An 18,055-nucleotide genomic window follows, 5' to 3' on the forward strand; every position below is an offset into this window, starting at 1 on the left:
ACTTCCCTTGATGATGAAGAGAATGAAGCTAGAACTATTTCCACTTTGCATTACACCTTCTATAATATTTTGTTAAAAAATTGTCATCTTTGGTAATGTGATTTGTGTACTTTCCAAGTCCGTTTTTATAAAATGAGATTATTTTATTTCATGGTAAGAACTGGAAAAGAATGCGTTCAAATGCGGAAATTGCAGAGTTGGCACACATCCCAGCTTCATCCCTTCACCCCTTAACCAATGTGTGATCCTGGGCATCTCATTTAATCTTAAATTGCCAGTCCCTAAACCTTTCAAAATTGTCAGCCCTTCACAGCGATTTCCTTCTCATGGTATGATTGATCTTCATAAAATTATTCATGGTTACACTGGCCATAGGGTTGCTTTCACTTTAATAGTGAGCATATGTATAGTGCACACCACAGGCATTTGTTCCTTTGATATCTAGTGGAAACTCTATTTGGTTTGGGTTTTGTGTATGAATGAGATATTGAATACAATGTGCGTGTAGTGGAAGAAAGCACTTTATGCACGTTTGTGTGTTTTATTGAATTGAAATATGAATTGTAGTCAAATTGCGTGTCTACCAAATGTGTTCTAAAACGTTTTTTTACAGATGATAATTTAATACATTTTTTAACATAACATATTGTCTTAATAAAGTAATTTTTGTATTGCAAATGAAATTTGTGTGAGTAGCTAGGTGTTTTTTCCTAATGTTTAAGGGTGATAGAACCATGGTGGTGTGAGTCGTCTGTTTCCCTAAGGCACAGCATAAAAGCAACGAGGTTCCCAGGTTAAGTAGCTTTCGCAAGTTGTTAGGGGGGACGAACCTCGAGGCAGATAAAATATTCCCTTCTATCTTCTGTTTGTATATTAACTCTATTTGAAAACCATATCCCACTTCTAATCACAGTCTGTTTGGATAAAGACACCTTCCTGGTGGCTTCTAATCTGCATCCACTATCCATGCTATGGTATGTGTAGCTTTCTCATTTCTTTCAATTGGTCTGCTCTATCCTTGCATGAGCACTTTTGCGTTCTGTGAGGCAGCTAATGTGAGTTCTCTGTCTATTATGGGTTACATTTACCTTTCACATACAGTCCTGCATTAATACTACAGGTTGCATACCTTCCCGGATGCTAGTGAAAAAACTTACCCTGTATGCACTAGAACAGTAACCTCTTTGTAGACTGGTAATGTTGGTCTTCAAATGCTACTTGTTTATCATTCTGATTAGAGGAAGAATGAAGAAGCTAAGGGGACTTAAAGGGAATAAACATGCATTTTATGCTGTGAGACAGCAACCTATAGGTTGTGAGCGCGACGGGTGGGGGTCACAACGAGTATTTTTGATCCCTTCATTGCTTTGGTTTGGTGGAGGGGGGCCCCAAAAATGTCCGTGCCCAGGGCCCCAAAAGTGCTTAAGATGGCCCTGACTCTAACATTACAGAGGGTCCTAATGCAGGTGTGTGGAGCCTGGCGGAAGGCTTCTGAGGACATCTCCATGACTGGTGGCTGACAAGGAAAGGATGGGGGAGAGGGCGGGGAGAACATCATGTTTTACTTGCATGAAAGAAACAAGAGCCCATTGCTTGGTGAAGCTGAACAATCATTCCTGTAAACTCTAGGCAGAAGCATGCTCGAAACAGTGATTGATAACTGGCCTTTATAAAGGAGCTATTGCACACATCAGATTGGAAAAATGACAGTGCTCCCCAGCAGTCCATATGGATTACAAGTAGGAGGAGCAAGGACAACCCCTAATTTACCACAAAAGACAGCCATGATGGGAGAGACCACAATCAAATTTAATTTTCTAATACACAATTATGTGTTTTAGGGGTTCCATAAATGTAGAGAGATCCTTCAATGCTGACATGCACTAACATTTCAGGTCCATCCTAGGTCACTTCTGCCCCTATTTGGAAGAACAGTACACAGAGGAAAAGCATACTTTGCCTTCTACAGGACAGTATGATTTCACTAAAGGGCACTATCACTTGCATTATGACTGATGTGGAATGGAGCTGGAGGAAGCTCCATTTTGCATGTTTTTCACTATTGTAACTTAATGTCAACGATGCATCATTTGGCTTTTGGGGAATCCCTGATATTTTTTCTCATGCACCCTTTCGCTGATAGCACCATATAGTGCTGTAAAGAAGGCCAACAGCAATGCATTTGTACATCTTGCCAGGTATTATTTGATCACGATTATTGGCAGAGTAGATGCGGATAATGCTGGTCGAGAGCAATCACTCAGTCTGCCAATGCAAATATTAGAAATTAATTCTGGATGATTGACTGCAAATGTGGTGCAACTACCATAGTCTACAACCTATGCATGCCACTGTGTGTTATGTCAGAGCGTTGCTGGCTTGTGGACTGCATGGTTCACTTCTGGGATGCAGCTGGTTTGAAGATGACATCATAAGTGACCTCATAGCCATCACTGTACATGTAGAGCTTGTGGTCATTAGGGTTGTAGGTTAGGCTCTGCACCACCTCCATTATCTTGTCAAAGAAAATGCTCACTTTCCCTTGCTGGCTAGTCTTGGTGTCATACATGAAGAAAATCTCTTCTGTGCGGGTGTTCACTGCTCTTGTGGCATACAGCACACCACAGATCATGAAGGCGTTAGTGACCCCTGGCTTATACTGCGAGGTGGTCCAGGTCGTCTCCACTTCCAAGGAGCTTGCATTTAGCTTACTGATGACGATATTCCCAACACTGTCCTCTGTGGAATAAATAACCCAGAGTCCTGATTCATCAGCTGCGAGGTCAATGTCTTGCCAGGCAACCCCAGCATAGGAGAACCGGTTGTTAAACGTGGCCAGAGGGAGGGCCCTGGCCTCATATGTATTTGTCTCCAAATTGAACTTGCACAGGTTTCCTGAGTTGTAGCAATTGTAGTAGAGAATGTTATTGTACATGATCATGCCACTGCCTTGGCCCAAGTATGTGTTGGCTTGAAGAGTCTTGTCTGTGTATTTTTTATATAGCAGTAGGTCATCTAAGGAGGGGTGTGAGCGGACAATTCTCATTATCCGACCGTCGTCAAAAGCAGAGATCCAATACATGTCTTTGTTGCTGCTGTTCATGAAAGAATCCTTTCCCCAACCACCATATTTGAAGGTGAATCCTCTATAGTTGAGTTGCACTACAAACGGCTTGCTGACATTCACAAAACCTCCATGTTTGCAGGTACCTGATGGCAAAAAAAATTGATACTATTATTTCTAGGAATGTACATATTTTCGTACAATATATTCACACTGGAACACAATGATTTCATCCAATCATAACTCAATATTATTTCCCCTTTACTTCAAGTAGCTATATCTTTTTGTCTTTGCTAGATGTCCAGGCCCAGGTGCCCGAGAACCATGTAGACCAGGAAAACTAGCTCTTTTTGCAGATTCCCATGTCACAAAATAACACCTGAAATGTCTTAGTGTTCTCGTATTGATCTTCGAAGACTAAGGGACTGATTCATGGAAATGTTTTATAATGGCGCAATCCCATAGGGAAACGTTCCATTAATCAGGCCCTAAATGTTGGCCACCTGCGTAACCAACTTCTCGCTCTTACTTATAAGTAAGTTACAGTGATGATTTTATTTATCATTCCTCTTTAACTATTCTGTGCCCATATATACGTGATAAAGTTTCTAAGAACCCAAATTACTTTTTTTAGTATAGATATTCTGCAGTTAGGAGCACATCGTTTCATATGAGAGAGGATCCATTACCGTCAATGAAACCACTACAATATCCTTTTAGTAAGACTCATGTAACAATGGGAGATTAATACATCTCATTCAATCTCACTATCACACTTGCCATCTTTATCAAATCACTGTCCAAGAAATATTATTTTGTTATTTGCTATTTTCAAAATGTATAAGATGAGAAACCCTGAGCCCAAGCTACTTTGGCACTATACACCCCTTTATAAATGTACAATAGCCAAAAATAGGCACACATAAATCATAGCATTACCATAAAAATCTAAAAAGTAGCAATATATAGCTAATAAAGAACATGCCGTAATGACCTCATGTTGTTTACACTCAGCAAAAGCCTGCTCTCTCTATAATAATATCATACCAATGCTTCCACCAATAGAGCAGGCTTCCTCCAACACTGTTAGCGTTTATCTTCTAGCACCAATCCTAGTAAATAGTACCTCAACATGTGTATTTGGAGATGGAGTGAAGGCAACATTTTGTCACTATTTGTTGAGTCCATTTCAGTTAAGTTGATCTTTCCCAAACTCCTCCGTGGTTTGAGAAAAGTTGTTAGGAGAGTTCTATCTAAAATGCTATAAACAGGGCAAGTGGTTTTTCAAATTCCAGAGTAATCTTGTGGGCAGAGGCAGGAGGTTGCTGGAGCAGTTGTTGGGATAGGTGAAAAATTGAAATTGGATTTAGTCGAAGGAGAGTTAAAACATTAAAATAGTATTTAGTTGAAATGGAGTTAGGCAACTGAAATAGGATTAATTTGAGGGGGAGTTGAAGAATATTCTTTAGTTGAGGGTGAGGTAAAAATGTGAATACGGTTTAGTTGAGGGATAGTCTAACAACAAACTAAGGTTTAGTTGACGAAGAGGTAGAAAATTAAATACGATATGCCATCTTTTTGGGAGTAATAGAGGAGAGAATTCAAGTGACTACCTCACATAACAGATGCATGTGACATTTCTTGCCAATGACTAAGGCGTGAGGATAAGCAAGCAACGTTAGGAGGAAAACCACAATGATTTAACAGTACCCCTAAGTGGATTCAAAGCAACACAAAAAGGAAAATTGGGATATCTGCTGAATTTGAAGATAAGATTACTTTAAATAAAGATATAACAAACAAAAAACAAAAGTAGATTACACTCTTTAATAAGAACAACATGTAAAAAGTCAGTAATGTACAGTTGGAAAACCACAATAAAAACCTAGCAAGATCTTTCAATTACAAGGGTACAATCATTTACTCATTGAACCTACACAGTTCTAACCAACCCCTGAATTGGGGTGGACAGTTATGCAGAGTAACACCTAAGAAAACACACACGACCAAGTAAACAACCAAAAAACAGACCCAATCTGTGGAGTGCTACCACAACCAAACATGGCGAAGCAAAGAAGAAAAAACGAAAGGGAATTTTAGACAAAAATTATACATGAAAGCAAAGTATCTAATATGTTCCATCAAAAATAACTTGGAGCAAATCCTGCCGACCCGAATGGGTCGTACACATGGGGCTGCATTACCATGTCAGTCTCTTATAGTTCATGCAAAAGCATTGTCAAAATCATATGTTGAATTTCAAAAAAGGGGTCGGTGAAAAGACCCTCTATTTGGTCCCCATCTCCTGACCTTAATCACATTGACAAGCGTTGACATACAAACTGAGCAACTATCATCAGAGGTTTATTCGCCAACTCGGGTTTTGGCAAAAATGGCCCTAATGATGAGGGCCATCCCTACTTCAGGGCAAAGAATTGTTCATATGGCAATGTGATTACTACACTGCAAATGAAAAATAAAACAATACATACGTTATATACGTACTGATGGACATAATGTATTCAGTTATCTATCATGTGTATTATTAGGTACGATTTCCAAACAACATCCCAACTGAGGCCAGGTGAGGATAACAACCAGGAATTGCTTGGACATGGGAGGTGTTCACAGTCGGAGGTTGTAACTAATTATGCTAAATCTTTGTGATGAGATAAAAACACAGAATTGTAGGTGATTACATTAAGTGGTTGCAACTGCTTGTGGCAACTATTTCTGATGAACGAGACAAAATACTAGTTGCACATAATTGTTTGGGGGCAGGAGATTACATTTTGTGGTCGTAGCTGTATATGCCAACTTTGTGCAAAGGATTAGGCAAATACTTCTTGTGAAGAAAAAACACATTGCAATTGTTGGCGACAGGAGATTACATTTCCTGACTGTTACTGAGTGTGCCAATGCTTCGTTATAAGACAAGGCAAAATAATAGTTGTGAAGAAAAACTCATAAAAGTCTTTGTAGGCAGGAGAAATATATTGAGTGTCTGTAACTGAGTGTGCAACATTTTTTTGAAAGACAAGACGAAATAAAAAAAAAAAAACTTGTTTTGAGTCAGGGGATTTCATTCACTGTTTGAGGCCAACTGTGCCAACTACTTATAATGAATGAGGAAAAATACTATTTGTAAAGAAAACATCTCAGAATTGTTTGGCCGCAAGAAATTACATTCAGTGGCTGGAAGGGAGTGTGCAGCACACATGCCATCCGTTAGGAATGGAATAAGAGAATCCCAGTGACTACGTTATGTGTCATACATGAACATTTCTTGCATGTGGGAGCAGAAATAACTATTTTGGCTGGTAATATGTACCGAGGGCCTATATGAACCGGGGAGGTATGATTATATAGGTCATTTTACATCAGTCGCTGCTGGGTGTCTTGGGATTCAGAATTCTGCATGATAAATTGAAGGCATCTAGGTAGGATTCAGCAGCACCTTTTGTATAAGAGATAGTACATACCAGGTATACATTGTCGAAGGTGGAGGGGGTTCAATCACTTTTTCTGGAGCAGATATACATACACTGAAGAGCCATGAGAAACAACTCACAGTAGAGCAGGATCTGGAAAGTGCCCCATCTACACCAATTCCAGTGATTCTGAGAAAAATGATGATGAGCTAGAAACAAGTTATGACCCATCTGTGTCCAGGTGCTTCACAGTATTTTGGAAACCACTAATAGTAATGAGGAGAATGGGGAGGATAAATGAAGGTGTCTATAACAAAGGAAGTATTCTCTGGTCCATACAAGTATAGGTAGTATTTTTAGGTTTCACAAACAAGCGGGAGTATAGGGGAACTTTGTTTTTATAAATACGTTTTGTGACAAAGGGACCAGGAAATCTTTTTTGTTCCTATATTTCTTGGTGGTGACTAAAATGGGGACCTTTCAATAGGGAAGGCAAGGGAACCAAATGGAAGAAGTCAGACAAGGCCTAGTAGGACAGACAAACAGCCAAATGGGATTAGAAACACAAAAGGGAAAGAACGTTTTAATCTTTTGGGGCTAGTAGGGAATTCCTTTAGGGATTTCTTATAAAAGACTACCAACCCTGGCCAATATCCACCAAAGTCCAACAAAACTCTCCTCGAAGCCACAAATTATAAGTCTACCCTGTGCGCTCCTACTATTTTCACCAACCTAAACGCAGAAAACAAAAGTGAAAGTCAGCTGGGCCTTTTTAATCGGGCGACCGAACAGCCAAGAGATTTTAGTGCTCTTATTAGCCTGCCAAATTTCCCCAAGAGATGTGCTGCTTCTAATTGGCCTGCCAAACATGGACCCATCACCAGAACTCAAGTTTGAGTTCTATTTTGGGCTACTCGTGGTTCATGTGAGAATTTGAAAGTCCACTTAATCCTGGTTATGGCATTTGGTTGAACATGAGAGTATGGCCAGGCTAAAGTTCCCCCAGTCTTAGTTGGTAGTGGTGCTCTAACTTTTAAGCTTTCCACATTCTTCTTCTTAGAGGACTACCATGGTCAATAAAAGGCAACAATTCACCAAGGCACATCATAATTCTTTTTAAAGAAAAAAACCAACAAAGAATCTTGTTGAGAGGACACCATCTCCAGCACCATCAGGGAGCACCAACTCACCTCACCCAACATGGCAACTTGAAGCTAGAGTTGTGCTTGACATGTGTGGGCTAGAACGCAGTGCTCAAGTCTTGCATACTGCAATTGTACTGATTGTGAATTGGGCAGCATTTGGCCTAAGTGACCTGGCTTGACACCCTGCCTTTCAAGGAAGTATTCTGCCCTCAAGCTCCAATGGTGAAACTCTTCCACCATTCATCTGGCCTTTAGAGTAATCACCCTCAACAACACATGGGAGGCCTGAGGCACAGTGCACAGAGCTCTGGCCTCTCTCCTGCAGTGTCCTTGAAGACAGATTGGGACTCACTTGGCCATCATGACCAGGCCTCGCTCCATATGCAGAAAGACCAGGGAGGACTGGGGTGGCTCAGTGTAGGGCTGTTTTTCCAAGGGTATATCCATTTAGCCTCTTTGTTGAGCTCATGGACCACTCCACATTGACTCTCCCTCAATGGGAGTCGTCAGTATCACTACTGCTGGCAAAAAAAGAACATATGTCCCACTTCTTATTCTATTCCCTTCCAGCCTACTTAAACTGTGTTTTTGGTCACTACCAACCTTCTTAACGTAGGAATTTTCTTACTACTAACCTAACGTGTGATATCGATTGCTACCAGCCCATTAAAACTGTGATTATTCTCATTACTGGCCCACTTAAACTGTGATTTGTGAAGCTACTGTTTTAATGAACCTTTGATAGTGGTCACTAACATGCAACTTACGTATAAAAATTATATCAAGCCCATGTGTTTCTTGTTATGCCTCCACTAACTCCATCCTCACCACATTCCAAATTACCTCTTCAAAACATGCTCTACTGAACTCTCTCCCTCTCTTACAGGGTCCCTGCCTATCCTCCTCCTATATCCCACTTCACCCCCAGGCCTCTCTACTGCTCTTCTTATACCCATCCTGCACACTCCCTCCACTGTAACCCACCCATCCATCTCAAGCATAATTAATTCTAATCTCGTATATTCAGTACACGTTCCCTCAACCATTCCTCTTCCAACTCCCCTACTCCCTCTGCCTCCTACCAACATTACTTTGGGCCTCTGGACTGCACAATCCATCTGCAACGAAACCTCTTTCATCACTCACTGCTTTCATCCCGATCACCCAAAACTCTTTGTGAGGGCTGTCACTGATCCCTGGCTCTTCCCCAGCACCACCACTTTGGCTGTACTTCAAATTTACAATGCTAACAATTCCCATTCTCCTTAACTCTAAAAAAAGGCTGTGGTATTGGCCCCATGATTAGCACAAGCACACCATATAGCCTACTCGCCCCCACCAATGTTACACCCATCTCCTTTGACCACATCTCTGTCAAGCTCCTTGCTCCCATCTCTCCCATTATCCTCCTCATCTACTGCACACCATTGTTGTGTATGAAGTCTATGTGGGCTCATCTGTGCATGCGATCTGAATGGAACATTTGGTTGGGAAATTACAATTGAGAGAGAGGTCGGGTAGCAGGCAATGCAGCGGACGCTCAACCCTTTTCCCCTCTCCTATGAATTCATAAATAATTTCTAACTTACTGAAACCTGCCTACTGCGCATTAATCATTGCCCACAAAGTGGCGATGAGGATGGGATGCAATGAAAATGTTGGCAGAGGCAATGAGCTGTGCTATCTTAAACATGTAGCTCTGCTCACCAATGTCATGCTAGCTCTGCCTGAGTGGGCTAATCAGAAAGGAAGGTATTGTTAACCCACAGGGTGCTGCTCTCAAGGTGAGTGAGAAAAAAAGAAAATGGTAAGGAGACAGGTGAGGAAAAGAGGGAGTGAGGTAGAAAAAATAACCTAGATGCCCAGGACGGCAAAGTGTTAAGAGAACCTTATGGTTTTGAATACAATCATAGCCATAAACCAGCAGAAAAAACAACCTGTGTTCATGGCGTTCGTGGATATCCGGACGGCCTGTGATTCTGTCCCCAGAGAAATACTCTTTCAAAAATGGATGGATCACAATTGTCCCTGGTATATACCAAAATGGCTAATTCAATTCCATGATCAAACCACAATTCAAGTAAGATTGAGCCTTGATGGGACTTTGTCTGCTCCTATAACAACAACGAGAGGGCTGAAGCAAGGATGTATTCTTGCTTCGGTTCTCTTCAATTTCTTTATTCATGATGTGGGTTTAGGCTTTGTGGGCACTGTGACGGACTCTCCCAAATTGGATGCCATATTATGAAATGGCTCCTTTACGCTGACAATCTCGTCCTGATTTCAAAAACACTGACAGGGCTGCGAAATATGTTGAAAATTCGGGGAAGATATGCCCGTGACAGTATGCTTTCTATAAACACGAAAAAGACACAAATAATCCAGTTTGGGACTATGAAACAATGCACAAAAAAACTTAACTGGCAACTAGATAATGTAAACCTTCAAGTGTTTCCCAGTTATCTGTATTTAGGGGTTAATGTCAACAACCATCATTCTGATTTACCCGATGATGTCAATCTAAAAATCAAACTGTACACAACCATATCACAAGTTCGTGTTATTCGTGCAAGATATTGTACATTTTCAATCTGCCCAGTTCTGGCATACTGTAAACAGAAAATGGTGCCCACCATCCTATTGTCATTGGTATCAGGCAGGTAGTTGGGGCAAGCTGGGTGGAGGCTTGGCGGGCCTGGCATAGACACACAAAGAACCCATAACAAATCCCTCCTTTCATTCCTTCCTAGTGTTTGTAGTAACTTCCTGGTTACCACTTCCTGTTCCCAAACAGGAAGTGCATGATAAATCATGAGCTCTCTAGTGTTTGGGTGTGGCTGGCTATAGAAGCCACAACCAAGATTCTTCCAGTGCTTTGTGTTGCTTACTGTGAGCTGTATCAGCAACACACTTACCGTGCTCTGGATCAGCCAGCATCTGCTTACCTGCTCCGGAACATCCTGTTTCTGCTTACCTGCTCCGGATCATCCTGCTTCTGCTTACCTGCTCTGGATCATCCTGTTTCTGCTTACCTGCTCCGGATCATCCTACTTCTGCTTACCCGCTCCGGATCATTCAGCTTCAGCTTACCTGATTCTTACTCCACGCCGCAGCTATCTCCAGTCAAGAGGGGACTTCTACACTGGCACTTGTAAGAACAAAGAACAGCGTTAAAACGCGCACATCAGTAACACTGCGCATACTCACCGGATCTTCCCGCAACGCTGGAATCCAGGTTAGTTGCACGAGCGCAAAAATCCCAAGACACATTATTCATTGCCCTCGCTCCAACAACGCAGACACTTATTTCACTGCGCCCAGTGCTGAACCCTGACTCGAGGCGCTAATACCACATAATTTCTCCTGCAAGGGAAAGGGAGAGTCATTACCAGGCACACTCGAATTGAAGGCGTTGCACAAACCTACCAGCAGCTGGCTTCTACACGCAGAGCTACTCACCCACAAAAATACCGGCAAAGACAATACGGACAATTTTGGACACTCAACATTCTCCGCAAAACGTTCACTTGTGGGGAGGTCTTTCTAGCCATTGAAGAAACTGGCGCCTTGAACTCTCAGCCTCGCTGTGAAGGCATAAAACAGCGTTTGGCATCTGAACTCAGCCTACAGACATTGGCACCAATCACATGAGTGAATCACGCCCCTGCAAATGCAGGATGGAGTGCACACCCTACTAAAGATCAAGGTATTCCTCCGGGTGAAACAGGGGAAGTGAAGACTCGGGGTCAAGGGATGCTCATCCATCGCTCCTGCAGAGACACAGGTGAGTGTGAAAGAACACAAAGCCATCCTCAATACCTCTGCCTGAGCGATGGAAACCTCTGAGGTAGACCAGCTTTCCCTATTGTTAGGTGAACTACCGGCCGAGGTGCATGCAGCCCGCTCAGAGACAAATGCCTTAAGGCGCGAACTGGTAGTCAACAGGGACAAAACAGACGATTTGGCAAGACAGCTCCTACAGACCCAAGCTGGTCTAGCACCCCTACCAGGTGGAGTTCCACAGGGGCAGCCTACCGTGGCACTTGTAGCCACACCTGTTCAGGTATTGCTTCCAGGCAACATCCCTTTAGCACCCCCGGAACGCTTCTCTGGGCATCCCAAGAAATTTGGAGCGTTCATGAATCAATGTCGGCTACATTTCATATGCAAACCAGCCATCTTTCTGAACAAGCTTTTGCCCTCTCCTATTTAGGAGGGCTTGCAGCAGACTGGTCTGTCCCATTAGTGCTTAGGGACTACCCTTTACTGAGAAATTACCCAGGTTTTCAGCGTGAACTGGAAAAACTATTTTCTCATCGGACCCGAGGTCAGGCCCTGGATGATGAGCTACTTTCTCTGCGACAGGGTGGTCTTATCTCATATGTTGCTATATTCAATCGCTTAATAGCCGAATCAGGTTGGCCAGAGGAGAAATGAATAACGTTATTTTATCGAGGACTGAAAGGAGAATTAAAAGATGTCTTGGCGCAAGTAGTTAATCCTCCTGAAGATTGGAGTGAATACATCGACCTAACTATGCAACTAGACCACCGGTTACAAGATTGCAAGGCCGACCGAACCAGATCAGAGCATAGACCAGTGTATGTCCGACCAAAGGAGGCGTCCCATTGACAGGCCTCAGAAATACACTCAGAGCCTATGCAATTGGGTGTTCTCTGGGGACCAATCACCAAGGTGGAGAGAGAACGGAGGCATCAGGAAAAACTTTGCTTATATTGCGGCCGATCTGGTCACTTGCTCTGGAACTGCACGATTAAACCCCCACGGAAGACAATGGGGGTACTAGATAACACAGGGGAAGACACAGGTGCGGTAGCGGAAAACTCCAACGCCCGGCAGATGTAGAGGTCGGTCTGTCGAGCCAGGAATGGAGCACTCAGATCTCACATTTCAGTATTCCTGTGGTTTTGGTAGACCCTTCACAGCCCACCCGAATGCATGCCCTCAAGGCTTTCATAGACAGTGGGGCTATTGGGAACTACCTGGACATAATCACCACAAAAACCTTGGGATTAGCATTCCACCGTAAGGGCACCGCAGAAAGCGTTACAGCTGTGGATGGCACACAACGGGACCAGTAACACAGTGTACTTCCATCATCACCTTAATCTGCCAAGATGGCCACAGAGAAAGTATTAGATTTGACCTTATCGCTGCACCCCAAGTCCAGCTGATTCATGGCATACCGTGGCTAGAGACGCACAACTCAAAGATAGATTGGCGAGCTCGAACCTTACTCTTTTCCACGGAATGAGCCTCTTGTTACGACATCAAAGGGATTAAAGGAAGCCCATTAGCTTCACAGGAAAAGATAGCAGGTTTAGGCTTGGTGGGCACTTTAGCAGAAGAATACCAGGAGTTCCAGGATGTGTTCGCGAAGGAGCAAACTAATACACTACCACCACATCGAGTTTACGACTGCCAGGTTGACTTGCAACCAGGGGCACAAGTACTGTGCAGTCGCATTTATGCATTAACCGAGGAAGAAAACACTCATCTACGGACCTACTTGGATCAAAACCTGGAAAATGGCTTCATTAGATCATCTAGGTCACCTGCTTCCTCCCCACTCTTCTTCGTACCGAAGAAAGAGGGGGACTTAAGAACGTGTATTGATTACCGGGCCCTAAATCAAGTTACCATAAAAAATAAGTACCCGTTACCTCTGATACCAGTACTCATAGACCATGTGAGAGAAGCAAAGATTTTCACCAAGCTAGACTTATGCGCCACATATCACCTGGTACGCATGAAGAAAGGGGCTGAGTGGAAGACTGCGCTCTGTGCCTGCTATGGCTTGTACGAATACCAGGTCATGCCCTTTGGGCTTTGCAATGCCCCGGCTGCGTTCGAGCATTTTATGAACGATGTGTTAAGGGAACTCCTCGATGTCTGAGCAGTCGTCTACATCGATGACATTCTGATCTACTCCACCACTCCCCAAGAGCACGTAACCCACGTGTGAGCTGTTCGCTGCAAACTGCGTGAAAACCAACTGTACCCAAAGCTAGAAAATGCTCCTTCCACGTCACCGAGGTGGAGTTTCTGGGATATCTAATGACACTGCAGGGGATCAAGATGGAGAATAGAAAAGTGGAGGCAATCCTCACTTGGTCCTCACCCACATCTCTAAAGCGAGTACAGAGTTTCCTAGGGTTTGCAAACTTTTATCGACGCTTCATACCAGGATTCTCACATATTGTACATCCAATAACGTCCCTGCTGCGCAAACACCGAAAGTTTGAATGGACACCAGCGGCGGAAGAAGCTTTCCGAGCTCTCAAGGAAAAATGTACCTCAGCCCCAATTCTGCAACACCCACAGCCCAATTTACCACACATTGTGGAAACGGATGCTTCAAGCATTGCCACGGGGGCCGTATTGTCTCAACAAAATCCTGAAACCGGATGCCTTCATCCCATTGCCTTTTGGTCAAGGAAATTTTCCCCAGCAGAATTAAACTATGCAAATTCTGAGAAAGAACTCCTAGCAATCAAAAGCGCACTGTGTGAATGGCGACATTACTTACTAGGAGCAAAAAACACCATCACAATAATAACAGATCTTCGGAACTTGCAATACTTACGCTCAGCAAAAGCTCAGTCTTCTAGGAAGCTCCGTTGGGCCCTATCCTTAATGGAATACGACTTTGTAATCACCTACCGCCCTGGAGTTAAGAACAGGAAAGCGGATGCGTTATCCCGCATTGGCACAGGAGAGGAAGTCTACAATGCCCCTAACCTGGTGGAGATCATACCGAGCCATAAAATTCTCGGCCTCTGCATTGGCCCATCTCCATTAAATACTCTGCAGGAAACAATAAAAGAAAATATGTCTGAAGAAGACCTACTGGCTTGGGACACAAAGGGAGATCAGTTCACCATTCAAGGCAAACTACCATACTACCAAAAATGCCTCTACGTTCCAACTAAGCATCTGCAACAAGCAATCATATCAGACTACCACGACTCGCTGTTAGAAGCCCATCTGGGTATAGCCAAAACCATGAAGAAAGTAAGCAAATCCTATTGGTGGCCAACTTGGCGAGAAGATATTGCCACCTACATAGGCACCTGTGAGGTGTGTGCACAATACAAAACATCCAGGCAAAAACCAGCCAGCCTCCTTCAGCCAATCACCATTCCACCAGCGCCCTGGCACACAGTATCAATGGACTTCGTCACTGATCTACCTCCTAACTCAGGTTATAATACCATCCTCGTGGTAGTGGACCTCTTCTCCAAAATGGCCCATTTCATAGCTCTAAAAGGTATTCCCTCAGCTCAAACCCTGGCGCAGGTTTTTCTAGACCGAAACGTCAAGTTACATGGATTCCTTACCATAATCGTTTGTGATAGAGGCATCCAATGTGTATCTCGTTTTTGGAAAAAATGTTGTTCCCTGGCAAGAGAAGAAGTCCGTCTGTCTTCTAGTCACCACCCTCAAACGGATGGCCAAACCGAGCGCACAAACCACACCATGGAACAGTATTTGCACTTTCTATTACACCAAACAAGCCAAAGCTGGACATAAATTATATGGATGGCAGAGTATGCCTACAACAACTCAACACATTCATCAACCCAAGCAACACCCTTCTTTACTATATATGGTCGAAACCCCAGAACGTCGTTCTACGATCACCATCAACGAAAAACACCAGATTATCAAGTGGGAGACTCGGTCTGGCTGGCAACTAGACACATTGCTTTAAAGGGTCCCAAGAAATTTCAGCTTAGATACATCGGCCTGTATACAATAGAAAAAGTAATTAATCCAGCAGCCATGAGACTGGCGTTACCTCAACATATGCATATACATCCCGTATTTCACGTGTCACTATTAAAACCAGCACACCCAGGAACACGAACTTCCACACCTCCCGCACCCATACAAGTGGGTGAAGAAGCACCATAATATGAAGTTAAGAACATATTAGATTCCAAACAAGTATGAAAGACCCTGTATTATTTGATTGACTGGAAGTGGTACGAACCCCAGGAAAGATCATGGGAACCCAGCACGCATGTGCATGCTCCCCGATTGGTGCGGAAATTCCATCGGGACGAACCTGAGAAACCAAAGCCCTCATACACACCATTGGGAGGGTTCTTGAGGGGGAAGACTGTCATGGGTATCAGGCAGATAGTTGGAGCAAGCTGGGTGGAGGCTTGGCAGGACTGGCATAGGCACACAAAGAACCCATATCAAATCCCTCCTTTCATTCCTTCCTAGTGTTTGTAGTAACTTCCTGGTTACCACTTCCTGTTGCCAAACAGGAAGTGCATGATAACTCATGAGCACTCTAGTGTTTGGGTGTGGCTGGCTATATAAGCCACACCCAAGATTCTTCCAGTGCTACGTGTTGCTTACTGTGAGCTGTATCAGCAACATACTTGCCGTGCTCTGGATCAGCCAGCATCTGCTTACCTGCTCCGGATCAATCTGTTTCTGCTTACCTGCTCCGGATCATCCTGCTTCTGCTTACCTGCTCTGGATCATCCTGTTTCTGCTTACCTGCTCTGGATCATCCTACTTCTGCTTACCCGCTCCGTATCATTCAGCTTCAGTTTACCTGGTTCTTACTACACGCCGCAGCTATCTCCAGTCAAGAGGGGACTTCTACCTGTAAGAACAAAGAAGAACAACGTTAACACATGCACATCAGTAGCGCTGTGCATACTCACCGAATCTTCTCACGACGTTGGAATCCAAGTTAGTTTGAACGAGCGCACACACCCCAAGAGACATTATTCATTGCGCTCGCTCCAACAACACGGACACTTATTTCACTGCGCCCAGTGCTGAACCTGGACTCGAGGCGCTAATACCACATAATTTCTCCTGCAAGGGAAAGGGAGAGTCATTACCAGGCACACTCGAATTGAAGGCGTTGCGCAAACCTACCAGCAGCTAGCTTCTACATGCAGCGCTACTCAACCACAAAAATACCAGTAAACAAAGACAATACGGACAATTTTGGACACTCAACATTCTCCGCGCAACGTTCACTTGTGGGAAGAACCTTCTAGCCAGTGAAGAAACTGGCACCTTGAACTCTCTGCCTCGCTATGAAGGCATAAAACAGCGTATGGCATCTGAACTCAGCCTACATACATTGGCACCAATCACATGAGTGAATCATGCCCCTGAAACAGGGGAAGTGAAGACTCGGAGTCAAGGGAGGCTTGTCCATCACTCCTGCAGAGACACAGGTGAGTTTGACACCTATATGGTTCAGAAACAAAAAAATTGAAACCTGATGCATACTGGGATGGCATGGAAAGTACATTTTGGAAGACAATATTAACCGCCTGATTCATGGAATTATTTGCGTGGAAAACGCAGATTTACGCGCCTTTCTGCCCGAAAATCCCCATACCTCAATCAGAGATTTTCGTGCAGAAAGGTACGACTATCCTATGAACTTGTCAAATATGTTATGCTTTTCATTAATCGATATGAAGAATAGAATTGATTTTAAATTTTATTTTATTCTCCAAAAATGTATTTGTGATTGTATCTATGTAACTACATTGAAAGGTTGATTCATCAGCCAAATAAAAAAAAAAAAGAAGGGCACCCAAGAAATTATCGTTGTTGAAATTGAAATAAGTGTATAAGCATTGAAGATGATGACGCACTTACCGACACGTGAAGATGAGGAAGACAAGGATTTATATGCTATATCGTTGGCAAGAATTGAAGAGAGGCTTGCTGAGAAAAGAAACATTGTCCAGGAGAGATTCAATTTCTATTTGAGAAAAAAGATGCCAGTTGAAGGCAGGATGTTTGAGAGGATTGGCAGTGTACTACACATTTGAAAGTATTACTTCTGAACAAGTAGTCAGAGATCAAACACTGATCAGTGCCGCAATAAGAGGATAAGAGAGAGGTGGTGGACTGGAAGGAATTCTGACATGAACCCTCCAATTGAAATAGCAAGTATTGACACTTCTGGAATGAGCATGAAAGCATTAGAAAGGGAGAAAAAGGAAGACATATATGTGATACGTTCAGCAAGGAAAGAGAGTCCAAGAGGAAGAAAAGATCCCATAGAACATTTGCAGGACCTGTGAATGGAAGCAGAAACCTTTGTTACCAATTTGGCAAACAGGATTACCTGATGCATAGCAGACTCTGTCCTGTGGTGGAAAAGGAATGCTCAAATAGTGGGTGAAGGGAACATTTTGAGAGGTTTTGTTATGTTACAAATAGGAATAGAGTGATCTACATTTAGCAAAGCGCATAGATGTGGGAAGATGAATGTGAGGATTTTGTGTTGACAGTGACTGCAAGAAGTGATGAGAGTGAAAGGGACAGACCTTGGTGTATGGCTTCATTGAATGGACATAGGAAGAGAGTAATGGCTGACTCTTGCTCTAAGTACACTA

The 18,055-nt window shown here is 43.3% G+C and overlaps 1 protein-coding gene across 1 annotated transcript in view; it reads right to left on the minus strand.

Annotated features, from left to right (window-relative positions):
• Positions 1–1,655: 1,655 nt before the first annotated feature.
• Positions 1,656–18,055, minus strand: part of LOC138566765 (olfactomedin-4-like) — a 133,641-nt gene continuing 117,241 nt past the window's right edge. The window contains exon 5 of the mRNA XM_069644410.1: positions 1,656–3,210. Coding sequence (XP_069500511.1) covers positions 2,396–3,210 — 815 coding nt within the window. The 3' untranslated portion in view covers positions 1,656–2,395. The remainder of the gene's footprint in view (positions 3,211–18,055) is intronic.

This window comes from Ambystoma mexicanum, chromosome 2p (assembly GCF_040938575.1).
Source record: "Ambystoma mexicanum isolate Mex_15411 chromosome 2p, UKY_AmexF1_1, whole genome shotgun sequence".
Taxonomy (NCBI): Eukaryota; Metazoa; Chordata; class Amphibia; order Caudata; family Ambystomatidae; genus Ambystoma; species Ambystoma mexicanum.